The 27259-nt window shown below is 44.1% G+C and overlaps 1 protein-coding gene across 2 annotated transcripts in view; it reads right to left on the bottom strand.

Moving 5' to 3' along the window:
* Positions 1-8585: 8585 nt before the first annotated feature.
* STOX1 (storkhead box 1) overlaps positions 8586-27259 on the bottom strand; it is a 33511-nt gene continuing 14837 nt past the window's right edge. For both annotated transcript variants that reach the window (XM_006125246.4, XM_075934933.1), the window contains exons 2-4: positions 21322-21474; positions 12501-14844; positions 8586-9060 (exon numbers count right to left, since the gene is read on the bottom strand). In XM_006125246.4, coding sequence (XP_006125308.2) covers positions 8910-9060; positions 12501-14844; positions 21322-21474 — 2648 coding nt within the window. In that variant the 3' untranslated portion in view covers positions 8586-8909. The remainder of the gene's footprint in view (positions 9061-12500; positions 14845-21321; positions 21475-27259) is intronic.

Genomic DNA, 27259 nt, shown 5'->3' with positions numbered 1-27259 from the left:
CTCGTGACGCTCTCGCCCTAGGGCCGGGCCGCACCGGGGGGAACCCGCACGGCCTACCCTGCTCCTTACGGGGAGCTTGGGCAGCCCCGGCAAAGCCTGCCGAGCAGCCATTTTGGTCAGTGCGCTCCCCGCTGCCAGCGCCAGCAACATGGAGGAGGCTCGCCTTTGGATGAGCCCCTCTTTGCTTGCACCTTCACGGCTGTGTCAGGAAACTGGCGGAGCTGCAGAGAGGCGCTGGTGGGCACTTCGGCCGCACTTCCCGTCCCACCGACTCTTTTCTTGATGGATGTGCAGGGAGATGTATGAGGCAGCAGAAGCGGATCCTGGCATCACAGCCTCTCAGTGGCAAATGCTGCTCAGTATAATTGGCACGGCTGCTGGGACCACGTTGTCATGCGGCCCTGGGATGACCAGCAGTGGGTGCAGAACTTTCACATGAAGAAAGCTACATTTCTGGAAGTGTGAGACCAGCTTCTTCCCACCCTGTACTGTAGAGACACATACAGGGTCACCCTTTGCCAGTCCAGAAGGGGGTAGCTATAACTATCTGCAAGCTGGGTACTCCAGACTGCTAAGGGTTTGTTGCCAACCAGTTAGGGGCTGGCAATTCAAGTGTGGGTAAAGTGGTGGCAGAAGTAACTGAGACAATCATTTGTGTGGTTTATCCCAAAGTGGCAGGCTTTAAAAATATCCCTGAGGTAATTGCTGGCTTTGAGAGAATGGGGTGTTTCATAATTGTGGAGGTGGAAATAATTGTGGAAATCACGTGCCCATTGTTTGCCCACCTCACAGAGCACATGAGTATTTAAATCACAAAGGATACTACTTCACTATTTTACAATCACTAGTAGACTACAGAGGCAGATTTATGAATGTTAATGTGGGCTGTGCATGAAAGGTTCACAATGCCAGAGTTTTTTGTCACTTTGGAGTGTACATCCATGGACAGGCTAGGACACTATTCCCACCCAATGACATTGACATAAATGGTGTTACTATCCTCAATGTTATTCTGGGGGATCTTGCATACCCACTTTTGCCGTGGCTTATGAAATCATACCTTGATGTCAAAGGCACTGGAAAAAAAAGGTGTAATTACACTCTCAGCAACTGTAGAATCGTTGTTGAATGTGCTTTTGTTAGATTAAAAACACGTTTGAGGGTTACAAACCTATTTGTATGTCAGTGTCATCAATGCTGTCTGTATTGCTATGCTCTTCACAACTTTTGTGAATCAGAGAGGAGCCCTTTCCCCTAAATGCACCTATGACAACAAGGGAATATTGCATAAGTACCCTCTGTGCAGCTATCACCCTGGAAGCTCATTGCACCCAGGCAGCAGAAGTAAGGGATGCTTTGTGTGGGCACATTATGGACTTAACAGTACAACAGAAGAGGGGGAATAACACCAGTACAAACATGCTGTGCAGGAAAACTGGCTTAAAAATCTTGAGATGGGCGTGCATGTAAGTCATGCAGTGCATGTGAGAGACATAATAAAAACTGTATTGGGGGGGCAGCAAATAAAGGAATACTGTTTTCTGTATTACGCTTAATTGCTCCTTAACATGTTTTTATCTTTATCTCAAATCCTGATATTCTGTATAATATTCTTTATTTGTTAATAGGTATGTAAACAGTAAACCACTCATAGTCTTGGGCAGGCCAGCTGCCAATACAAAACCAACCTCTCTCTCCCCCAAAAAAGGGCAGGAAATAGTTACTACCCAGCACAGTCCTTCTATCCCTACAGCTATGTCTACACTGTAGGCTTCTTACACAAGAATGGCCGTCTTGCGCAAAAACTTCTGCAGTGTCTATGCTACACGCTGAGACTAACACGGCTACATTTCTATCACTATGCTACACGCACATTCTTGCGGAAGTAAATTTACAGTAAAGTGTCAGAACAGAGGGTTTCTTGTGCAAGAGTTATTCCTCTCCCCAAGAGGATTAAGCCCTCTTGCGCAAGAAGGCAGTGTGAATGGGCAACAGGTTTCTTGCGCAAAAAACCCCTATGGCTAAAATGGCCATTACAGCTTTCTTGCGCAAGAGATCATCCACACTGCCATGGATTCTTGCGCAAAACAGTTCTTGCACAAGAAGCTTGCAGTGTAGACATAGCCTATGTGTATGCTGGTCCCAACTTCTCTTTTCCCTTCTTTATGGCTACGTCTAGACTACATCCCTTTTTCGGAAAAGGGATGTAAATTAGACGTATCGCAATTGCTAATGAAGCGGGGATTTAAATCTCCTGCGCTTCATTAGCATAAAAATGGCTGCTGCTTTTTTTCGGCACGGAGCTTTGTTGGAGAAAAGCGCCAGTCTAGATGCTGAAATAAGGGATCTTTCAAAAAAGGCTTTATTTTTTGAAAGATCAGCGTCTAGACTGGCACTTTTCTCTGACAAAGCTCCGTGCCGAAAAAAGCGACAGCCATTTTTATGCTAATGAACCGTGGGAGATTTAAATCCCCGCTTCATTAGCAATTCAGATATGTCTACGCTGCTCCACCACCATCCTCCAGCTGGGTTGCTGTTTCACTGTGGCAGTGGGAAGCGGAGTGGCCCAGCCTCACCCCACTTGCCCAATTGATGCTGGCTCAGGGAAGCAGAGCGGACTGGGGCTGGGTCGCTCTAGTGCCCACCACTATGGTGAGTACGATGGGGGTGATCCCTGCTGCCACCCTACAGCAGGCCCCTGGTAATCCCTCAGCTCACATCTCTCAGGGAAGGGGGCTTTGGGGAAACGGTGCAATGGGAGTGGATAAGGATGGGGTTTGAGGTGGCATGGGTATGGATTGGGGCAGAGCAGGGGTGGGAGAAGGTGGAGTCTGGGGCAAAAGAGGGGTTGCTCCAGGCCCTGCATCACCCAAGAGAAGGCCTTGGATGAAGTGACCTAGAACACAGGCCATATAGGTTAAGAGTCCTGAAATAGGACAAAAAATAGAGGGTTATTGTTCAAAGCAGCTCAGTGGAGGAGCACAGAATTAGTAACTATGGAATGTCAAATAAAATGTAGCGATCCTAAAATTAATTTGCACATACTCTGGAAGGGATATTTAGGCAGCACATATCCAGGGAAACCATTTCAGATTTGGAGGGGGGAAGAGAGCAACCAGTGCACGTTGCCATGTTGGGAAGCAGAATGAGGGCACGGAGGAGGGGGGAGAGGACCAGACTGAGAACAGTGGCTTCAGCAGTGTTCCTAAGCATGCTCAATACAAGCCAAGCAGCGAATCATAGAATACTAGGACTGGAAGGGACCTTGAGAGGTCATCAAGTCCAGTCCCCTGCCCTCATGGCAGGACCCAATACTGTCTAGACCATCCCTGATAGACATTTATCTAACCTACTCTTAAATATCTCCACAAGATGGAGATTCCACAACCTCCCTGGGCAATTTATTCCAGTGTTTGACTACCCTGACAGTTAGGAACTTTTTCCTAATGTCCAACCTAAACCTCCCTTGCTGCAGTTTAAGCCCATTGCTTCTTGTTCTATCCTCAGAGGCCAAGATGAACACGTTTTCTCCCTCCTCCTTATGACACCCTTTTAGATACTTGAAAACGGCTATCATGTCCCCCCTCAATCTTCTCTTTGCTAAACTAAACAAACCCAATTCTTTCAGCCTTCCTTCATAGGTCATGTTCGCTAGACCTTTAATCATTCTTGTTGCTCTTCTCTGGACCCTCTCCAATTTCTCCATATCTTTCTTGAAATGTGGTGCCCAGAATTGGACATAATACTCCAACTGAAGCTTAACTAGTGCAGAGTAGAGCGGAAGAATGACTTCTCGTGTCTTGCTCACAATACACCTGTTAATGCATCCCAGAATCATGTTTGCTTTTTTTGCAACAGCATCATACTGCTGACTCATATTCAGCGTGTGGTCCATGATAACCCCTAGATCCCTTTCTGAAGTACAGGCAGTCCCCGGGTTACATGGATCCAACTTACATCGGATCCCTACTTACAAACGGGGTGAGGCAACCCCGCACTAGCTGCTTCGCCCCAGCAGACCAGAGAGATGCAAAGCTAGCGCCCGCCCCCCCAGCAGACCAGGGAGACACGGAGCGGCTTTTCTCAGCAGACACCTCAGCTTGAGAATAAGGGACTGAGGGAAGTGAGGTGTGGGAGAATAAAACTGAGCTCTGGAGAAATGTTTGGGTAGAATTTCCCCTACAATATGTACCAGTTCCGACTTACATACAAATTCAACTTCAGAACAAACCTACAGTCCCTATCTTGTACGTAACCCGGGGACTGCCTGTACTCCTTTCTAGACAGTTGCTTCCCACTCTGTATGTGTGAAACTGATTGTTCCTTCCTAAGTGGAACATTTTGCATTTGTCTTTATTAAACTTCATCCTGTTTACCTCAGACCATTTCTCCAATTTGTCCAGATCATTTTGAATTATGACCCTATCCTCCAGATTAGTTGCAACCCCTCTCAGCTTGGTATCATCTGCAAACTTAATGGCTGTGTCTAGACTGGCCAGTTTTTCCGGAAAATCAGCCGCTTTTCGGGAAAAACTTGCCAGCTGTCTACACTGGCCACTTGAATTTCCACAAAAGCACTGACTTCCTACTGTAAGAAATCAGTGCTTTTTGTGGAAATACTATGCTGCTCCCATTCGGGCAAAAGTCCCTTTTGCGTAAAACTTTTGCGCAAAAGGGCCAGTGTAGACAGCTGAGATTTGAGCAAAAAAGCCCCGATCGCAAAAATGGCAATCGGGGCTTTTTTGCGCAAAAGCGCGTCTAAATTGGCCACGGACGCTTTTCCACAAAAAGTGCTTTTGCGGAAAAGCGTCCGTGCCAATCTAGACGCTCTTTTCCGAAAATGCTTTTAACAGAAAACTTTTCAGTTAAAAGCATTTCCGGAAAATCATGGCAGTCTAGACATAGCCAATAAGCGTACTTTCTATGCCAATATGGAAATACGATGATCTTGCTGTGAAGATCCAAACATCCAACCTTCATGACATTGAAAAAGCATTAACTGAGGACCTTCAAAATTTGAACAATATTTCTAGAAAAGGAGGCTTGAACCAAACCCTGGAAAAACAGTAGTAAGCACATTTCATCTTGATAATAAAAGTGCCCAAACACACTGAAAGTGGGCTTCTGTGGTGAAAATGAGCCACCCAAATATACTTCAGCATATCAAGAGCGAAACTTGTCTGCACCCTTTCCTTCCATGATTATCTTGAGAATCATAGAATACTAGGACTAGAAAGGACCTCGAGAGGTCATTGAGTCCAGTCCCCTGACCCCATGGTAGGACCAAAGTAGCTGCAAAGATGAAAATGAGAGCTAACAAAACCCAGTATCTAACACAAACAATCTAGGATGCATCAGCATCAGTACTAAGAACATCTGCAATAGTACTTGTTGCCACATGAAAGTCATATGTGGGTCCTGCAGCTTAGCAGGTCTGGAATGGAAGTTTCCATCCCTGCTGTATCCAGCTTAACATAGCCTGGAACCCTGCAAGCCCAAACAGCAGGGGTACGTCTAAACTACATGGCTCCATCAACGGAGCCATCAACGGAGCCACGTAGATTAGTTTACTCAAAAAAGGGAAATGAAGTAGCTATTTAAATAATCGCCGCTTCATTTAAATCAAAATGGCCGCCATGCTGTGCCAATCAGCTGTTTGTCAGCACAGCATGGCAATCTAGAACCCTTCATCAGCAGATCCTTATCGTTTCACGAGGCTCACAGGATCTGCCGACGAAGGGTTCTGGGGTTGGCAGATCCCCGTCTAGACTGCCGCGCTGTGCTGACAAACAGCTGATCGGCACAGCACGGTGGCCATTTTTATTTAAATGAAGCAGCGATTATTTAGATCGCCGCTTCATTTCCCTTTGTCGTCCTGCCTCATCTACATGTCTCCGACAACGGAGCCATGTAGTCTAGCCACACCGCAGCTGGGCTTTATCAGCTCTAACCCATGCCTTGAGCTGGGAAACTACTAAGCGGTAAACAAGTTTGACCTTGGTCTCAGCTCATAAGAATGATAAGAATGGCGTTGAGCCAGTACGCGCACACCTGGTAAACAACTGTAGTATAGGATCACTGGGAGTCCCGCCCCTCTGAGAGTCTCAATAGGGACCTAAACCTCAAAGGGTGTCCTGAATCCCCCTAGTTGGAGCCATGTCCACTGTGGCTGGGTGCAAGGTGACCAGAACAGGACTTCCCGCAGATGTAAGCATTTCCAAGTGCCTGTTACTCTTATATGCATTGCTTTGCCTATGCTGATTGTTGTATTACTTTGAAGTAGCTGTGTAACCATCTGGCAGTATTAAGCCTGTAATAGTAGTGACGTAGTGAGATTAATAAAAGCAACTATAGTAAAATCTCAAGACTAATTCACACTTTTTTTCCAGGTTATTTAGCGTCAAAGTCAGGGTGCGCATTATACATAGGAGCTATATTTTAAAGTTTTATTTTGGCAGAAGCCAACGAACCTGTAAGTAGCCCCAGGTCGGGGAACTCCCCTTCCCCTCCACACAAAAACCTTCCCGCTGCAGCGCGGCGCAGGGGCTGCCACCCCGCCTGGCTCCCAGACAAGGCGAGGAGCCAGCGGCGCCACCAGGCTGCAGTGCCCTGGCTCACTGCCTGGCCAGTGCTCCTTCAGGCTGCGCCCAGTGGTCCCCGCAGCAGGTGCGAGTTCGGTGCGGTGCGTGGGCAGCTTTCTAGGGGGCGGGGGGCAGGTTTCAAACTCCGCTGCTGGCTCCCCGGGTTGTGTGCACATTTCCCAGGTGAGTCTGCAGGTGGGAGCGGCGCGTCCCTCCCTCCCACTCTCCTGCAGCCCAGGGCCACCTCCGGGAATCGGGTGAGGCTGGGCTTGGTGCTGGCAGGTCGGCTCCTGGCCTTTTTAAAGAAAAATGTCTGAGGTAAGCTTGATGTTCAATGGGGTGCACATTATATATAAGGGTTCCGTTTTTTTCATTATGCTAAGATTCAAAAGTTGGTGCGCATTATACATCAGTGCACATTATACTGAAGATTTTATGGTATCTATCCCTAATTGACTCTGTCTTGAAGCAAATCCACAACCCTGTTGGGCCCTGGGCCTGTGGCTTGACACTTGTATATTCAGTAGTTGAATATTATGCACATACTACGTTTAGTAGTAGTAGTAGTAGTATCTGAATACAGTGATGTAATGCATCACGAGAACCTTAAGCCAATTCCAACTCCATGGCTATCTGTTCTAACATCACTTCCCTACTGATACACCAAACTTCTGCAACATTCTGCAAAGATCAGGGAATCCAGGGAAACATATGCCTTCCTATTTACCAAGATGTTAACAACGTCCCCTTCTTCCCCTGCATCTTACTTCTTGCAAGCCTTTCTGGAAGCATTCATTTAGCCTCATGCAATTAGGTTATGATCAGGAGGAGGCTTGGAAAGCAGATTGGGCTAAACTAAACTTCCTACAACAGACCATTAAACATATCACTATCTACTGCCCAATTTATTAATATGAAAGAGGTATTGATGCAAAATAAATTCTGTTATACCTGATGTAGCCTTTGGCTTGATCAGCTTCAGGTGAAGCTAGTTGTTGCTCTACACCAGCCATATAAAGATGACGACAAAGGCAATGAAGACAAATAATAGATTGTACAGGTTAAACCTCTCTAGTCTGGCATCCTCGGGACCTGACCGGTGCCAAACCAGAGAATTTAGTGAACCAGGGGAGGTTAGGAAGTGGGTCTGGCCCACGAAAGCTCATCATCTAATAAACCATCTTGTTAGTCTTTAAAGTGCTACATTGTCCTGCATTTTGCTTCAGGGGAGGTTAATATTGTCTAGCAGCATTACCAACACTTCCACTGTTTACTGGGCTCTTAGAAGACATTTAGGGGTAAATTAGAGCTAAATAACAACACAGAACATGGAGAGCCAGAACAGGTTGTAAGCAAACTTTATAGGACTGCAAGAAACTTGGCCAGACACATAAGTAGACATCTGGCTAACTAAAATCATGCTGGACCACAGATGCTGCTGGACCTCAGAGTACCAGACTAGAAGGGTTCAACCTGTAGTAAGTTTAGGCCTTAAAATAGGCTGTCAAATTCAAATTTAATTTTAAATATATTTTAAATAACTGTGTATTTAATTTACATTAAAAATCCAATTTTTTAAAAAGTCATTGATTTTTATCCCCCTGGAATTAGGAGATTAAGTGATGGCCATTCTATTACTTGGGAAAAGGCTTTCTTTCAGAAAGTCTAACATTCAAAAAGGGATGCTATAAGTGAAACTTTTTAATTAGTGGCAGCAAGATAGTCTATTTTCTCCTATGCATCCTATATCAATAAAAGATTCTCTTGACTTATTCTTAGAAATGCTTTTTCCTTTTTGCCTTGTACAAGTAGGTCCATTGGCTTTAGTCATCAGAGTATTAGTGTTCTCTCTCATCTAGAGAGAGCAAGTTTTCAATCTCAAGTGGCTTTTTTTGGAGTGAGGCAGGATGTCATGTCTTTTTTCCTACTAATTTGTATTATGTATGCTGGGGTCTAGTGGTTCTGTTGGTCCAGTGGTGCACATAGGAAGTACCTTAAGAAGTGTAACTTGTATCAATTTATTATAGTTGCATGGTTCTTATTGGAGAACCATGTACTATCATGTCAGGCTAATAATTTGTCCATACGTTTGCTTTGCACATTTTTATTACATAAGATGGTCATACTATCTATTAACAAAAGTAACTGTCTTATTATTAAAATGTTAATTAAAAGTAAAAAATCCAAAGTGGAATATTCAAACAAGTTTAAAGATTATACATGGATTTTGATGCATCATTATGTATTTGATTGTTTTAAAAAAATTACAGTAAAGCTATTTACATTATACAAAAGGAAGAATTCACAAAGATCTGTAAGAGAAGAAACTTAAACATTCATGACTGGAGTTAACTGAAACAATGTATTTTGTGAAAGGCTCTCTGCGCTGTTATTTATGCCTTCAAAGTTCTGCAGGAAACTTTGTCTTCTTTTCAATCCATCCAAAATGGCTGAATTATTAGATGCAAGACTTTGTGTTCTAAAAAATAAAAGTTTATTTACTTTTTAGTGCCACACATATATTTCTGGGTTATCAGAGTATCCACTAAGAATAAAAACGATCAGTATTTGGCTAATAAGCCACATATACGCCAAAAGAACACAGGTGCAAATGCTACAGTCCAGAGGCACATTCTAGCTTGTCAGGCCTTTCAGTCCAGCTCCTGAGCTTCTGCCATGGAGCAGGTCAGGATATCTTTTCCCAAGAGCCAGCCCAACTCCTACAATGCTTGATAAGCAGAGGCAGATTGGAGGATGGCAGAATTGGGAGGGAGGGGTGTCAAAGGGTAGAGAGCAGGGGGAGTGGATAGAGCAGAGGGGGGGCAATAATTTTTGATGGGGGCCACTCCCAAGATTTTGGAAAGTGTTTGAGGGCCGCACTCTTCCATGGTATGAATGAAGGAGTTGCAGGGTCTGGGATGGAGGCTGGGGGCAGAAGGGAGCTTGGGGTAAAGGATTGGGGTGCAGGAGGGAAAATGGCATCTGGGAGGGAGTTTGGGCAAATGAGGTAGTTGAACTCCTTAGGGCACTAGGGCAGGGAACTGGGGTGGAGGGTTTTGGGATGTGACCTAGGGTAGGAGGGGATTGTGATTTCAGGCAGGAGATTGGGGTGCCAGATCTAGGAGGTGTATGCGTGCATGTGGCGTAGCAGGGCCGGAGTGTGGGGCAGAGGGTTGAGGAAGGGAGGGGCTGAGGTGCCAGAGGCAGGCTCTCGCTAGGAGACTTACCACCCTGCCTGCTTGCAGAGCTAAAGGCTTGCAGAGTTTAAAACATTTCTGCTTGCTTAGCCACGTGCTTGAGTGAGTGAGCAGAAGGATTGTACTTTGTGGCTGCCTGTTATTCAAACAGGCAGCTCCCACTGGCCAGTGTCTTTCCAGAAACTAGTCAATGGGATTGTGCTGGGGGTGGGAGCAGCATCTGAATCGTCCTTCCTCCCCTCCGCACTCAAAGAGAAAGCGCCCTGCAGCCGAGTTTCTGAGCAGCATGTGGGGCAAGCAGGGGAGCCTGCCTGGGGCTCCCCACTGCCTCTGTGGGCTGGATCTGGTGGCTTGGTGGGCCAGATTTTGCCCTGACCTGGGATGGAGGATGTGAGGATGACCATGCCTGGCTGTTTGAGGAGGCCCAGCCTTTCCTACTTAGCCCTCCATACAGCTTTGGTATCCCATGCAGCCCACAGGCCAAAAAGTTTATCCATCCCTGTTATAATATTTGCTCAGCCAAAACACATGCTGATATCATTAGGAATTCTGTCTAAATAAGAACTATAAGATTTGATATTACAAATAGAGCTGAGTAGAATGTCCCTCTCAAAAATTTAAACAAGTATTTAAAAGATGGTTTCAGTAGTAGTCAGAATTCACTGGCGTGATATCCTGACACGTCTCCGGCTCTGTCAGTGATAACCATTCAGCTGCATGTGTGGATGCTCCTCTTGTGTACTGTATTGACTTTATGCAGGCAATCAACACAGTCTTTTTCTGCCCTCAAAGACTACGAAAGTACCCAGGCAGGTTTATTGTCCAACAAAGTATAGTAATAGTTGTCAATAGACTCTACTGAACAACTATGCATATGTACCCCCCGCCAATGGACATGGCTCAGTCAGTAACATGGAATCCATCACTACCCTGTAGGCCAGACAAAGACAACCCTCCAAGACACCACTTTATATACAGATACAAAAAAGTTACACGTCACTCCTGATGTGTCAGGGTGCCATCCTCTGATGTTATCTAGATACCAACCATCACCCTGCACATGGTGATCTGATCAAAACATCTTCATCTGCCATACTGTCCTTTTAGACTCCTTCCTGAACCTGAGTCAATATGTCCCTGTTATCTTTGGGAAGTGTGTGGGTACCAAGGTCCTTTTAACGAGGTGTTACCATCCTTCTAGAATGTGGTTTCAATCTGTGCCCGCTATCAATTACTGTTTTACAACTGGTACCTAGTACCAATTACTCTTTTACATTTGTGTCTATTACCAATTAGTGTTTTACACTCTCAACCTGTTTGTGCCAAGTTCTGTGAGCAGTGACCTGCTTCTTGCTCACAGCTTAACTTTGCTTTATGTTAGCAAGCTCTTGACTATTGTTAGCTAGGCCTCAAACCAGTCCTGTGCTGCATAGATTTTGCTTCAGGCCCTTGTGTTACTAGTATTTCCTCCAATTTCAAACATCCAGAATTTTCAAAATGTGTGTGAAAATTTAGAAGCCTGAATTGTTTTTGCAGGTAAGCATGCAAAACACAAGCTTTTTTCACAAACCATTTCTGATTACATGCATTTGTGAAAAATTATGAAAAGTGGGATCAGTCACACAAGCTACACATGTCACAGGTAACGGAATGAGCACAAGGTTGAGACCCCAGAACATTTAAAATCTTTTAACAACTCTCACTGGTCTGAATAATATTTTACACGTTTAATTAGACCTCAAAACATCTATTTTAAGTAATGATTATCCCTAGTGTTCATATGGAGTAACTGAGACACACAAAGGTTAAGCAACATACCTAACATCACACAGTCAAGTCAACATCAAAACCCAAGCCTCCAGATTACCAGGAACATGCTTTAATTACTAAGCCACAGTGTCTCCTAGCAAAGTGCTTAACTACTATGGCTGTGTCCAGACTCAGGGGTTTTTTCGAAAAAAGTAGCCTTTTTTCGAAAAAACTTCCCCTGCGTCCAGACTCAAGCCGCGTTCTTTCGAAATTAATTCGAAAGAACGCGGCTTTTCTTTCGATGGCGGTAAACCTCAATTTACGAGGAAGAACGCCTTCTTTCGAAAGTTCCTCTTTTGAAAGAAGGCGTTCTTCAATGTAAATAGGGCTTCTTCGAAAGAGAGCATCCAGACTCACTGGATGCTTTCTTTCGAAAAAGCAAGCCGCTTTTTTGAAATTTCTCCGTGCAGTCTAGACGCTCTCTTTCGAAAGAGGCTCTTTCGAAAGATGCTTTCGAAAGAGCCTCTTTCGAAAGAAGCCTGCAGTCTAGACATAGCCTATGTGTCTTGGTTCCCCCTTCTGTAAAACAGAATTAATTATATTTTTTTGCTTCAGAGGAACAATTGTTACATATGTTATTAATTTAGTATATGAAAGATTTATAGGAAAGATAATTTAACTCTACCTTTTTGGAGAGTATTTCTGTAGTGCACTTTGGCAGTGGAGTTCTTCATGGCAATTGTTACCTATTACAGCAAACATACCTAAATCTGATGATGATATTATCTCTATATATAAATAAATAAGTTTTTCCTGGCGGATGACAGAATGACATCATCAGTGTCCACAGGCTCTCTCAGCGAAGCGAAAGCAGCAAGGGTGGAGGGAGGCAGGCGAGCATAGCAAGCAGAGGGCGCAGCCCCCTAGTTATTTATTTTTATTGAAGAAGAACATAATTGACATGTGTTCTTACCTTGGAGAATCAATTCCACTGTCTCCTGTAATGCTCTGGTTTTCTGTTCCTTCTAAGTTATTTGGTGCTTGTTGGGCATTTGGCCCTGAAATTGTAGTATGTGTACTATTAAGAAGCAGTTGCTTTTTTCCATTATTTTCCCTCATTTCCATCATCTGCGATCCCAGTGTCCAGCTTGCTGATTTTTCTCTCGTATCATTGGGAGTGTTCTGCAAAGTTTCAGCATCTGAGTCACCCTCGTTTCTTTTACAGAAATCAAATATGCTGACACCAGTAACTGAAGCCTGAACATGTTTAGGAAGGTCAACTTCCTTTTCATGATGTTTGTAAACTAACTGAGATAGCTGATCATGGAAACAGTTTTCTCCCGGAAGATTTATTTTCTGGCACTCTTGAGAGCCATCCACTGACCCACAAGAATCTAATTTATTTATCGTAGCATTGCACTCAACAGGATGCATATCAAGACCCCGGTTTCCAATAAATATTTCAGTTCCTATTTGTTGTAGTACCTTATTCCATTCTCCTGTTTCTGAAATGGTGTGGCTGGGTAGCTGTTTATAGGATTCAGAGTAATCCTCCTCCTCAAGATATAATGAGCTGCATGCGTCAACATCATCATAACCATCTAGTTTTTGATACAGAGTTTGATCATCAGTAAATCCGTTTCCTCGATTAATAGACTCAGGCCATATAGTAGTGTTATAAAACATGAGTTCATTCTTTTTGTCAGCACTTTGTCCTTGATTTGCACCATTTTCAGATGGTTTAATCTGGTTATCAGCTGCAGGATCATTAGAAAGACTGACATTTTTAAACTGACTTGATGTTTGATCTAGCTCACATATGATGGCAGGTTTTTCACACTGATGGGTATCTTTTGAACTTAGTGGACATTTTATTTCTTCATTGAACTCAAACATATCTTCAACATAAGATACATTATTTTTTGGAATATCAAAAACTTTTTTGTATGCTCTTCTGTAAACACAGTCAGAAAGGCTACTCTCTCTGGAGTAATGACATTTATCATCTATTTGTAAAGTACAGCATTGTGGAAAATTAGAGCATCCATTGCAATGGCTTTTGATGGGTTGGACAAAAGAATTGCTAATGTGGGATAATTTGTTTTGCTTGGCATTGTCACTGCATTTTTCAACATTTGAACGTATGGATTCACGGTCAAAGATTCTTGAGGAATCCAAAGATCTTGACCTTTGAAAATTAAAATCTTGCTTTTGAATCCTGGATTTAAATTGACTGTTTTTCTGACTTTTGTGCCCTTTTGTAGAAAGTTTTTCTCTCCATGGTAGACCTTGAAAAGGATTCTTAATTTGCTTTTTATATATATAATGGGATTTAACTGTTGCATCCTTATATAGCTGTTCAGGAGCTACAACTTCATTTGTAACATGTGATGATGACAGACACCCTGAACATTTTTCCTGTTTGTCATTTTCTGACATGATCTCACTGATTTGAGATTTTCTCTGTGTTTTTCTTATCTGATTTTCTTTGTTGGATTGAACTTTTTGGTGATGCTTTGCTGTTTTATTTAGCTTTTTAAAAATGCATCCTTTTGAAATATGTTTTTGCTTAATTCCCAACATTTCGGTTGAGGTGCCTTTACTAATATATTTTTTCTGTTCCTCAAATTTTTTCATGAGTACTGTGTGTTTAACTAAGTTATCTACTGTCAGCATAGGGTTAATACGCTTGATGATTTCATGTTCAATGTCACGTGGAATGTTATCTAAATTATCTTCATCCCTAACTGGCCATTCTTCAGGAGGAAACTGGGCAGAAAAAGGGGAATACGTTTTTTTAGGTTTTTCTTTCTTAGATGTGCTACGCCAGAAAAGACTAAGGCCAAACTTTTTACATTTCTCTTTTTCTTTCATTGAAGTTAAGGACTTAGTTGTGTCACATGAATGAGTCTCAACTGATGTAAATTCAGGCTGATTCTGAACTATGGGCTTCAACTCAGGAGAGCCTTTTTGACCTCTTCCATTAGGTTCATGGCTAATTAACTGCTGATGTCTTTGTTCACTGACTGTAGCCTGAGCAAGGAAACAATGGCAGGATCTGTAATGAGATACCATAGGAATATTTTCTTTTGATAGATCTCCACGGCTCTCCATGTTTACAAGGTAAGAGGTGGACGGCAGTAGAATGCAATTATCCTCTAATGGGAACTTTTTATTTTCTTTCCTGACATTATCTGTGATAAAGTAAGTGTGAGGCGTCACTATGAAGTAGCCTTCTCCAGTGTGATATATCTTCCTTTCTTTAATTAGAGTCCCAAGCACACTATATAGAATTTCTTGTGAGGGAGTTGCTATACCTATAATAAAGATATAGTATATAAATGTTTCAATCCGATATAAGTTAATACATACAATCGTGAAAAGTTAGAAGTGAACAGTAGTTTACTGAAATGTAACATTTGGAAGTGACTAAGCCATACAAAAAGCATACTGATTAAGTATGAAGGATTTACAAAGAGTCTAAGATCAATCAGCTACTAAGAATTTGAGTAGTACAAAATCAAATCTTAGCAATAAAAACTTATACAGTTTTTATTATGTGACACAATTCTTAACTGGATGTTTTAAAGAAACGTCACTATGCTTAACTTTAAGAGCCAAAATTTTAAAAAAGTAGCGCACAATCAGCTGACAAAACGCAAAAAAATACCCCAAACACAGAACTAACAAAAATCCTCATGCAGCTGTGAAAGACATGAAGGGCTCTTCTATAGCTAGGACCCTTCATTTTCAGTTCATTTAATTTTCCCTGGGAATTTATCAGTGTATATTACCACAACAAAAAACAAATCAGATGAAAATCAGTGCAAGAACTATTAATAATTTTGGGGGTAAATATTATCTGATGTTTATTTCGTGTATAAAATGGGGGGAAGGGGATTATTTCATATACACACAATTCAAAGCATTAATGTGGTTTGCTGTAGAACTAAAACAGAACTTAATGCACAATGTTACCTCTAAGTGTAAGAAAACAATATATCTCTAATCCCCAAATAAAACTTTCACTTGAATATACAGTTTATTGTTGTATACTTAGAACTATTAGCCTATATTTATATTTAATAATTGGACCACACCAATCACAAGACATGTGGTATGTGTATGTGGTAAGTGTGAGATTCATCAGCACTTTCAGGTGCTTATGCACTTCAGATCTTGTTTGCATGCTTGTTTTACTGTGTATATCTTCTGGACTAATACAAACCCTTACTTCAACATAAGCTCAGAGAACTTGTAGGTAAGGTCCCATGGGAAGCAAGACTGAAGGGAAAAACAACTGAGGAGAGTTGGAAGTATTTCAAAGGGACGTTGTTAAGGGCCCAAAAGCAAACAATTCCGCTGTGTAGGAAAGATAGAAAATATGGCAAAAGACCAGCTTGGCTTAACAAGGAGATCTTGCATGATCTCAAAATAAAAAAGGAGTCATATAAAAAATGGAAACTGGGACAAATAACAAAGGATGAATATAGGCAAGCAACACGGGAATGCAGGGGCAAGATTAGAAAGGCAAAGGCACAAAATGAGATCAAACTAGCTACAGGCATAAAGGGAAACAAGAAGACCTTTTATAAATACATTAAAAGCAAGAGGTCTCGCATGATATTCTTATTGATAAACTAGGCAAATATAACTTAGATAGGGCCACGATAAGGTGGGTGCATAATTGGCTGGATAACCATAGTCAGAGAGTTGTTAATGGTGCTAAATCCTGCTGGAAAGGGATAACAAGTGGAGTTCCGCAAGGGTCTGTTTTGGGACCCGTACTGTTCAATATCTTCATCAGTGATGTAGATATTGGGATAGAGAGTACGCTTATTAAGTTTGCAGATGATACCAAACTGGGTGGGGTTGCAACTTCTTTGGAGGATAGGGACATAATTCAAAATGACCTTAGCAAGTTAGAGAAATGGTCAGAGGTAAACAGGATGAAGTTTAATAAAGAGAAATGCAAAGTGCTCCACTTAGGAAGGAACAATCAGGTCCATACATACAAGATGGGAAGCGACTGTCTAGGAAGGAGCATGACGGAAAGGGATCTAGGGGTCATAGTGGACCACAAGTTGAATATGAGTCAACAGTGTGATGCTGTTGCAAAAAAAGCAAATATGATTCTAGGTTGTATCAACAGGTGTGTTGTAAGCAAAACTCGTGAAGTCATTCTGCCGCTCTACTCTGCACTAGTTAGGCCTCAGCTGGAGTTCTGTGTCCAGTTCTGGGCGCCACATTTCAAGAAAGATGTGGAAAAATTGGAAAGGGTACAGAGAAGAGCGACAAGAATGATTAAAGGTCTAGAGAACATGACCTATGAAGCCAGGCTTCATGAACTGGGCTTGTTTAGTTTGGAAAAAAGAAAATTAAGGGGGGACATGATAGCGGTTTTCAAATATCTAAAAGGGTGTCACAAGGAGGAAGGAGAAAATTTGTTCCTCTTGGTTTCTGAGGACAGGACAAGGAGTAATGGGCTTAAAGTGCAGCAGGGGAGGTTTAGATTGGACATTAGGAAAAAATTCCTAACTGTCAGGGTGGTCAAATATTGGAATAAATTGCCAAGGGAGGTGGTGGAATCTCCCTCTCTGGAGATATTTAAGAACAGGTTAGATAGACATCTGTCAGGGATGGTGTAGACGGAGCTTGGTCCTGCCTTGAGGGCGGGGGGCTGGACTCGATGACCTCTCAAGGTCCCTTCCAGTCCTATGATTCTATGATTCTAACAGGCAGCTTTGCATATATTCACAAATTAATATATTATTGTAACACATATTTCATGCAGTGTGTTGTATTTTCCTAATAAAACAAGCTTTCAATATACTTGAATGATACAAAAGTAAGATGAAAATTGGAAAAAAACAGAATAATGCTTTCTATAAAACAGGATTTTTTGGTAAAAATTGATTTAAACTAAAAATAAAGAGGTTTATCTATAGGCAATCCAGTGAAGAGTAGCATGTATGAATTTTCTCCAGTAAAGGGCAAAGATATACTAACACAGGGGTCACAAACTCACAGCCTGCGGGATATCTTCAATCCAAGCAGTTTCACAGTCTGACCCAGGAATCTCTGCACCCAGGAAGGGTGTGTCCATACTCTTCCCCAAAAGTCCCACCCCTTCCTGCCATTGTACTTCTACTTCCGAGCCTCCTTTCCTGAGGGATGCAGCCTCGCTTCTGTAAAGGACCACGTCAGCAGGAGGCAGCACTGACTCCCGCTATTGTCCGTTGAAGGGAACGGCCATGTCACAAGTCTATAACTAAGCAGTTTATCAGGCCCACCCGAGTCAGGGCAGGGCAGAAAGCCAACAGTTTACACGGGAGGGGGGGTTCAACAACAGTTCAAGGGTCCAGCCGAGTCCCAACTGGTCAGGGGTTGGGTCTCCTAGCTGGCAGAGAGCCAACAAACGCAGGGGTTTTGCCTCCACAGGGGGAACTGACAGTGACAACATGGTGGCCACTGGGTCGGCAGGGATCCAGCCCGCAACATGCCAACCAGGTCGGTGGGTTAGTGGGGTTCCAAGCCACAACGCGCTGCCCACCCGACTTCCAACTCCTCAACCACCCTGGGGTCGGCAGTTCCTGGGCTGCTTCCCAGTTCACCCTGGAGGCCTACTTGGCTCAGGTGCTGCGTCTCAGAGTCAGCCAGGGATGGAGGTGCTGGCAGTGTGTTCATTGCTTCTGGCTCCGGCTCAGGCAGGGACCGCTTCCTGTAGGTGGGGCGAGGGGAAGGTGGACCCGCCCACCCTCTTCTTCCAGGTCAGAGGGAGGCCATGTCACTATCCCAGACCCAGGAGGACTGGTCCAGTCATTAGGGCCCGGTGGGGGTCCTTTCAGCAAGTCATCGGGACATGGCAGCAGTCTCCGTGGTCCAGGCAAGTTGTCAAGGGCCGGCAGGGGTCCTGGCAGCCCAACCCAGTCGTCCTGTCGGGCTCAGCGTAGCTGGGCCCTTCACTGCGGGAGCTGAGGCTGGGTGTTTGGCCTGTTTGGCTGCCAGGCTCCAACTGAGCTCTGAGCTCTTATACCCCTGCTTCCAGCTTCCTGTGGGCGGGGCGAGGGGAAGGTGGCCCTGCCCACCTTCTTCTTCCAGGTCAGAGGAAGGCCATGTCACTGTCCCAGACCCATTACACTCCACTTCCCTGTGACTCCTGCAACTGTGATGAGTGTTGGGGAACCCAACCACTGCTACCACCCTGCTCAAGTCCCCACCCCCCAGTAAATCCCAAGGCTGCTTCCCTCATGAGGGAGGGTTTGGGGGAAGGGTGTGCAATGGATAGGGAGAGCGGGACTTAGGGGACGTATATGGATATATATACCCCAGGCTGCAGGGACTCCCAGGCTGTATTGTGAAACTGCTTGGGCTGTAGAAGGCCAGTAAGTCATGAGTTTGAGATATCTACTCTAACCTCTCTTTTGAATTTACCAATCTCAGTTGCAAAGGCCAGATAACAATTCATCTTGCTCAACCTCAAATCCTGTGTTGTAAAAGAAGCCAACTTTTGAAAAGGAGGAAGTAAAGGAGCCAGCCATATTTCAATTGGCTTTGTTCTAATATTAAATAGGAACACAAGAGAAAGATGATTTGGAACTTTTAAAGTGTTAAGAACAGGAACGTGTGACCCTTCTAGCTATGCTCATGGAAATCAGTGTTAATTTTCTGTTACTGTTTTTAAAGGATTAAACATTTACATGGTAACTGAAGATGTCCTCATTACATTAAATAGGATAAAATATTTATGAGAGATATAAACTGTGCAGCCACCCAATAAATAACAGCAGTTACAAAGAGCTCCCACTGGGTATGTTATTCCATAATGGTCCATCATATCAACTGTTGCATGTGATACTGATGCATGTGATACTGACTGCTGTTGGAGGCAGGATGCCCAACTACCTCCAGTACAGCAATTCTCCTCTGCATTTATTCAATTATGAATAAACACAAGATTTCAACTTCCACATGCTGATTACCATTTCCATCAAGGCTTTTCAATCATGGGACATAGTCCATGACAATCTAGTGAAAACCGGGGTGGGTGGGCTGATCTAGGTTTTTCATGCCCCTGCAGTCCTGCCTAGTGAGAATGAAAGCTTCTAGTAAAACAAAGCTGCTGTGTCTAGACTGGCCACGTTTTCCGGAAAAGCAGTTGCTTTTCCGGAAAAACTTGCCCGCTGTCTACACTGGCCGCTTGAATTTCCGCAAAAGCACTAACGATCTCATGTAAGATTGTCAGTGCTTCTGCGGAAATGCTATGCTGCTCCTGTTTGGGCAAAAGTCTTTTTCCGAAAAACTTTTGCGCAAAAGGGCCAGTGTAGACAGCAGAGATTTGTTTTCCGCAAAAAAGCCCCGATCGTGAAAATGGTGATCGGGGCTTTTTTGCGGAAAAGCATGTCTAGATTGGCCATGGACGCTTTTCCGCAAAAAGGGCTTTTGCGGAAAAGCGTCCTGCCAATCTAGACGCGCTTTTCCGAAAATGCTTTTAACGGAAAACTTTTCCGTTAAAAGCATTTCCGGAAAATCATGCCAGTGTAGACGTAGCCAGCCAGTGTAGACAAGGCCTAACATAGATGGCAAGTTTTGTCACCAATAGTCTGCAGAGTGAGATATCCATTCATTTATTACAAGTATTTAGAATGTCATTTCCATCTGAGCTAAATCATAGCAGGGGCTTTAAGATTTCAGATTAATCTTATTTCAGGTTCCTGGCAGGACTCTAGCCTAATCTATGGTAACACACTCAAAGCTTATGTAGTTAGAAACCTCTAATTTTGTATTAGACGCAAATAAGCAAGAGGTGTCTGCTTATCAGAGTAGCCTGTATGCTAAGCAGGACTAGAGGAGCACTGAGGATCAGGAGAGGCGACAACTATCAGACCAAGAAACTTTCTGGGGTACCAGATGTAGGCCAGGCTTGACATGAGTAAACATGAGGGAGGCCTCCTTCTTTGGAAAACAGAATTAGGAAGTTACTAGATCAGCAGGCTGACATACTGGATTATTTGGGCTAACATAAGTAAATGGCTAAGTAAGATAAAAGACAAAATAGCTTCCTGCAGCTCCCCTTAGCTGGAAATGGCGAATCACTGCCAGTGGGAACTGCAAGGCTATTTGGCTACAGACACTTTAGGTAAATAAAGCAGTGTGGGCCCATTAGCAACTTACCCAGGCAGGCCCACGACCCATTTTGAGAACCACTGATCTAGGCTGAGTGATTAATTTAAAATTTCCTTTTTGGGGCGAAGAAATGTTTGGCCTCCAAACCCAAATCTGAGGCCAGTCATAACTGTGACCAGACCTTTAACATGGATTCTTCAACAGGATGAAGTCCCACACTCCCAACATAAATTTAATCTCATGTTTCCATCCACTCAAAAGGGGGACTAAAAGGTTCAGAATCGCCAATTAGGAATGCCACACTTTCATAGCTCTGTACCTTTTGGCCTCTTTTAGAACCTCTTTTAATTTCCATAACCTCTCACTCATTAGAATTCAGCCACTGATATACTTTCACAGCATTCTTATTTTCTTTCTATTTCTCAGTGTAAAGTAATACATTGTAGGAAGAATTCTATATACAAATAAAATACATCTTACCACACTGTATGTAGATTTACAACGATAGTTTGCGTGGATGTATAAATTACTTTATGATTTCCTGTTCAATTGCATTCTTCTATTTTGCTAGCTTCAGGCATATTGTTATACATGTTCACATGCACTTGTCAGCAATATAAGAATTACAACCTTTTAGCTTCTGAAGGGAAAAATTATTAACATGTTACCTGGATAATGTTTCACCAACTGATCCATTAATGTTTCCTGGGTAACAATAACATGAGCTGCATTCATATCAGATATAGCACAGCAAAGAATTTCTGCCAAAGGAACAAACTGGGATTGAGAAATAGGATTCATGTGAATTGGAGATACATCACCTAAAATGCAAAAAAAGAAAGAAAGTTGCTTGTTTGGGATATTGTTTAGTTACTACAATTCATGCAATAGCCACTTAAATGAGAACTTACACTACCACAACCTCTCCTTTATATTTCTGTGTTGTCTCAGAGTCACTCTCTGCTCTCCCCTTCCCTGCTCTTTTATTAATTAACTAATAAGAATATTTTTCAAGGAATAAAAATAAGACTCTTGGCAAGCTGGTGGTAATGCACTGATGTTCACAACAAAAGAAAAAAAAGGTTTTTAAGTAACATGAGATTTGCCTTAGGTGTTTTTAATTCAATGTAAAATACTGCATAAGCTAAGTTAAGAGAGGAGTTAAAAATAGAGAAAAGGATGTTTGACAAATTCTGGCTTGTTTGAATGATAGCTTACATTCACTAAAATGTAGAATCTATGTTTCTCTGAAGAGCTATGCAAAAAGCTAAACACCAGCAACTTCTCTTAATAGGTGAGTTGTATTTCAAAACCTGAAAAAATTGGGATGGAAGAGAAAAGAAACATACCAAAAGACCGTCTATTGCTCTCCCAAATTTCTACCATTGCTCAAATTGCTACCATTGCTCTCTCAAATTTCAAGACCACTTTATCTGAACCAGTGCCAAAGAGCTTTACGGTAGAGTTGCCAATCACAGTTAATTCATACGATTAACTCAAAAAAACATGATTTAAAAAATTGCAATTAATCAGTTAATTGCATTATCAAATAAAATACCAATTGAAATTTATTATAAATATTTTAGATGTTTTTCTACATTTTCAAATATATTGATTTTACTTACAACATAGAATACAAGGTGTAAAATGCTGCTCACTTTATAATTTTATTACAAATATTTGTAGCATAAACATGAATAAAAGCATATCAGTTTTTGTAATAATCAATAGTTCTTGAAATATGTTTATATTTAATATGCAATGTTTTGTTTTAACACAGATTAGTAAGTTCCCAGAAGTCAATCAGCTATGCTAAGTTGCCACCCAACAAGTTTGTAAACAATTTTTAATGCTTTAAATTAAATTTTCACTTTAATAATGTTGAAATTTATCTGCATCTTTTGTTCTCAATATCAGAAAAGCCTTACAGGATCTAGCCCAGCGTTCTGTCTTCCGACAACAGCCAATGCCAGGTGCCCGGAGGGAATGAACAGAATAGATAATCATCAAGGCTGTGTCTAGACTGGCAAGTTTTTCCGCAAAATCATCTGCTTTTGCGGAAAAACTTGCCAGCTGTCTACACTGGCCGCTTGAATTCCCGGAAAAGCACTGACGATCTCATGTAAGATCGTCAGTGCTTTTCCGGAAATACTATGCTGCTCCCGTTTGGGCAAAAGTCTTTTTCCGAAAGACTTTTGCACAAAAGGGCCAGTGTAGACAGCACAGTACTGTTTTCCGCAAAAAAAGCCCCAATTGTGAAAATGGCGATCGGGGCTTTTTTGCGGAAAAGCACGTCTAGATTGGCCACTGACGCTTTTCCGCAAAAAGTGCTTTTGCGGAAAAGCATCCTGCCAATCTAGACGCGCTTTTCTGAAAATGCTTTTAACTCAAAACTTTTCCGTTAAAAGCATTTTCGGAAAATCATGCCAGTGTAGACGTAGCCCTCGTGTCACTTATTTCCAGCAGCTGGCAAAGAGAGGCTAGGGATACCATTCCTGCCCATTCTACTAATAGTCATTAACAGACCTATCCTCCATAAACGTATCTATTTCTTTTTTTAAAATCTGCTGCCTAACAAAGCTCACGTACACTGTAGGCACATGGATAACTTCCCCAGTCATCAGTCATCTTGTATCTTCTTATACAAGACTAAACTATTACAGTTCATATCAGCAAAAACTTCGACACATCTCAAAGTAGGTGTGGCACATAAGGATTTTATGACAAATGCTTAATTACATTAATTGAATAATTAAATTTATCATTACAACCTCCTTTCCACATGATGCCCATCCTCCTCCTGAAACAGAATGTTTATACTTAAATGCATCTTTTATTAATCTGTATCACATTTCAAATCAGTGGTTTTTTTTAACATTTTGCGCAACTTTCTATGTTCACTCTTCACCAATGCTTTTTTCCTCTTAAAAATTTCCTAAGTCTTTTACCTGTAAATATAATTACTCCTTGATTGTGCATAAAGGTATGTTTATTTGCTGATGCGTTATATCACCATATACAGAAGTTCTAAACCTGCAGTCTGAGGACAACTGGTGGTCTAAGCAGCCACAACTGAAGCCCATTCAGGGAGTATATATATTGTGTGGGTGCAGCCCACATAACATCTAGAGAACTGTGTATGTGGGCCCACAATGGCAAATAGGTTGTGTCTATGGAAAGGCAGAAAAAACGTACTTGTTAATGGAGCTGTGCCTATTTATGCTAGGGCTAAACCTGGAGGTTGGGGAAAGAGGCAAAAGAGAGGGAGCCCAGGGACCGTGCGCCTGGGCCTTGCCCACCATGGAGCAGCAGCTGAGTGTGATGCAGGGTCCCTGGCCGGTTCCCCACACACCGACCTTGCCTTGCAGAGGGGGGCTGGATTTCACCCACTGTGTCACCAAGGAGAACTGACCACTGCTCTTGTTTCACCACAGCCACAGCACTTGCAAGTGCGGGGCACACCACCCAGCCTAGACCAGCCACCCGCACCCGGGCCAGCAGGCGCACCCGGAACCAGGAGGAGTACCAGTGGCAGCACCTGTGGCTACTGGGGCAGGAGCTCCTCAACCAGGAGCACTGGGTCTGGGAGGACCTGCAGCTGTGGCAGTGGAGCTTGGAGGCAATGGCGGAGCAGGGCCGTGCCCTCCGAGGCCACCTCCAGACCCTGGTGGACAGGTTCCTGCCTCCTCCTGCTCCAGCCCCTGTGTCTGCCCCAGCCCATCTCACTCCTCCTCTCACCCCTGGCTCCCCTCCCACTTCCTCCACCCCCCCGTCCTTCCTACCCCACACTCCATACCCACTCCCCCCCCCCGACGCCCCTGCACCTGCAGTGCTGCGAAACGGGAGAGCCAGCAAGACCCCAAACCCTGAGCTTTCCCTTCCCTTCCTCCCCTTGCCTCCCCCTTCCAGCTCCCTCTTCCCATGTTTCCCCCTCCCCGTTCCCACTCTCATTCTCCCCTACCCCCACCTCGGTTCTGTAAAATAAACAGACATATTTGTTGGCAAAACAGGTGTGTTTATTTTACATTAGGAAGGGCGGTTAGGGAGGAGAAAGGGGAAGGAGGTGAGAGTGGAAGAAGGCCGCAGTGGGGCATGCCAGTGAGTTCAATCCTCCTCCACCTGGAAGCTCTCCTGCAGGGCTTCCCAGATCCAGATGGCCCCCCGCTGGGCTTCCCGGACAGCATCGGTGCGGGGCTACACGTACAGGCCAGCCAAGTGTTCCTCCTAAGCCATCCAGGCTGGCAGAAAAGCCTCCCCCTTCCTCTCTCATAAATTGTGCAGCACACAACATGCTGCCACCACGGGAGGAATATTGTGCTTAGCAAGGTCGAGAAGAGTGAGGAGGCGTCCAAAGGCCCCCTCCACCACAAGGCGGGCCCTGGTAAGCCTGGCATTGAAGGTCTGCTGGGAGCGGTTGAGATGTCCTGTGTACAGCTTCATCAGCCAGGGCTGTAGGGGGTAGGCCGCATCCCTCACCAGGCACACTGGCATGTCCACGTCCCTGACCCTGATGTGGCGGTCGGGGAAGAAGGTCCCAGCATGCAGCCTCTGGCACACGGAGGAGTTGCAGAACACCTGTGCGTCGTGTGCCTTGCCGGACCAGCCCACACTGATGTCTGTGAACTGGCCCTGGAGGTCAGACACTGCCTGCAGGAGCACAGAGAAGTAGCCCTTCCTGTTGATATACAGGGAGGCCTGGTGTTCTGGGGCACGGATGGGGATGTGCGTCCCGTCGATCGCCCCCCCCCCCGCAGCTGGGGAAGCCGAGGGCGCCGAAGCCCTGGATGACTGCGTTCAGGTCGGTGAGGCAGACAACCCTGCAGAGTAGCACCCTGTTGATGGCCTTGACCACCTGCAGAGAGAGACACAAAACCAAGAATCACTGGGGTACCCCGGTTGCTGGGAGTGTTCATTCCCTGGCACTGCCCCGCACCCCACTCCCAGAAGCAACCCCCACTGCGATCCTGGCCAATGTGGGCAGTGTGTAGTACAGCTGGGACAGACCAAACCCTCCCATACAGGGCACTTTTGCCTCCTCCCCCCGGTTTTCCCTGGGGCAGCCCATCCCCTCCTTGCAGTCCCCTCTCCTTCCCCTGGTCCAGTGGCCGGTGAGTGCCGTACCTGCATGAGCACTGCTCTGACGGTGGATTTCCCCATGCTGAACTGGTTCCCAACGGATCGGTAGCTGTCCAGTGTGGAGAGCTTCTACAGGGCGATGGCCACCTGCTTGTGGAGAGGAATGGCAGGCCTCATGCGAGTGTCCCTTCTGCGCGGAGCAGGGGCGAGCCACTCACAGAGCTCCAGGAAGGTGTCCTTCTTCATCCTGAAGTTCTGGGTCCACTGTTGGTCTCCCCAGCGCTCCAGGATGATGCGGTCCCACCAGTCACTGCTGGTGTCCAGACACCAGATGCGGCAGGACGCGCTGGCGTCCAGGCGCTGCTGCGGCATCTCCATGGCCCCCAGAGAGGCCAGGGAGAAGAGTAGGAGGCTGACGTGCACCAGATGGTGCCAGGCAGCCTCCAGCCATTGCTGCCAGGCTTGCAGCAACAAATCCAAAAACTGCACTAGGGGCAGCTCTGGCTCCATGGTGTCAACTGCTGTGGTGTCCCCAATGAGAACGACTGAAACAGACAGGCAGAGAGGAAAACGCTTTGCTGTCCCTCGGCGAGGTAGGCAAGCAAGCGGAAAAGCTGAGAACTGACTGTCCAGGGGGGGTCCCTTTAAGCATGAGCCTCAGATAGCCTCAAACAGCAGCCACACTAAGCAACTACTGACCTGATGCCCTGCTGGAACCGGTTTCAGCTGGCCTTAAATGCAACCCACCGTCCAATCAGTGTGGACGTGCTAATTTGAATTAGCAAAACGCTAATTCGAATTAGTTTTTGGGTTTAGATGCGTTATTTCGAATTAGCTTATTTCGAATTAACTAAATCAAAATAAGTTAATTCGAAATAATGCTGTAGTGTAGACATACCCTTAGTTATTTATGAAAATATGTAGCAAACCGAGAAAATCAGTTGTAGCAAGGATATCACGCACTGATGTTTAGCAGGGTCAGTTTGTTTAATGTGAAAGCATAGGTACTTTTCACTAAGGATAACTGAAATGTTGATGTTGCATTTCACCTGGCTCACAGTGTTCATTCCGTGTCAAACAACAGATATCAGGAAATATGAATAACTCTTTTGTTTCTTTCCAGAATGAAATACTCATTGTTTTCCTAATACACCAGGTTTTTTAAAACAAAGGGCTAAGTTGAGGTTTGATACAAGGTGAGGTGTAACTTCATTAACTTCCCTGGAATTATACCAGAACTGAAAGTGGACATAAGTATTTTTTTAATGCCTAAATAAGCAGAAAACCTCCCACCCCTTGCATGTACTATTAAGACCCAGTAAGCCAACCAAATTACAGAGATGGAACAAAAAATCCTTTTACATAGGTCAAGAGTATCTGAAGGCTTTTCTGTTCCCTCAGTGCTGTTATCTAAGGCTTGTATTACAGATGACTTTCCCACATTCCGAGCCAGTACACACTCCAAAAAGGTACTCAGGTATCATGCGTATCCATTTAATCAGATGAGTTTGAGTAGACTGGTAAAACCAC

Source organism: Pelodiscus sinensis, chromosome 8 (genome assembly GCF_049634645.1).
Source record: "Pelodiscus sinensis isolate JC-2024 chromosome 8, ASM4963464v1, whole genome shotgun sequence".
Lineage (NCBI taxonomy): Eukaryota > Metazoa > Chordata > Testudines > Trionychidae > Pelodiscus > Pelodiscus sinensis.
Note: the sequence above shows the minus strand (reverse complement) of the source record. Positions and strands in the feature narration are given on the sequence as shown.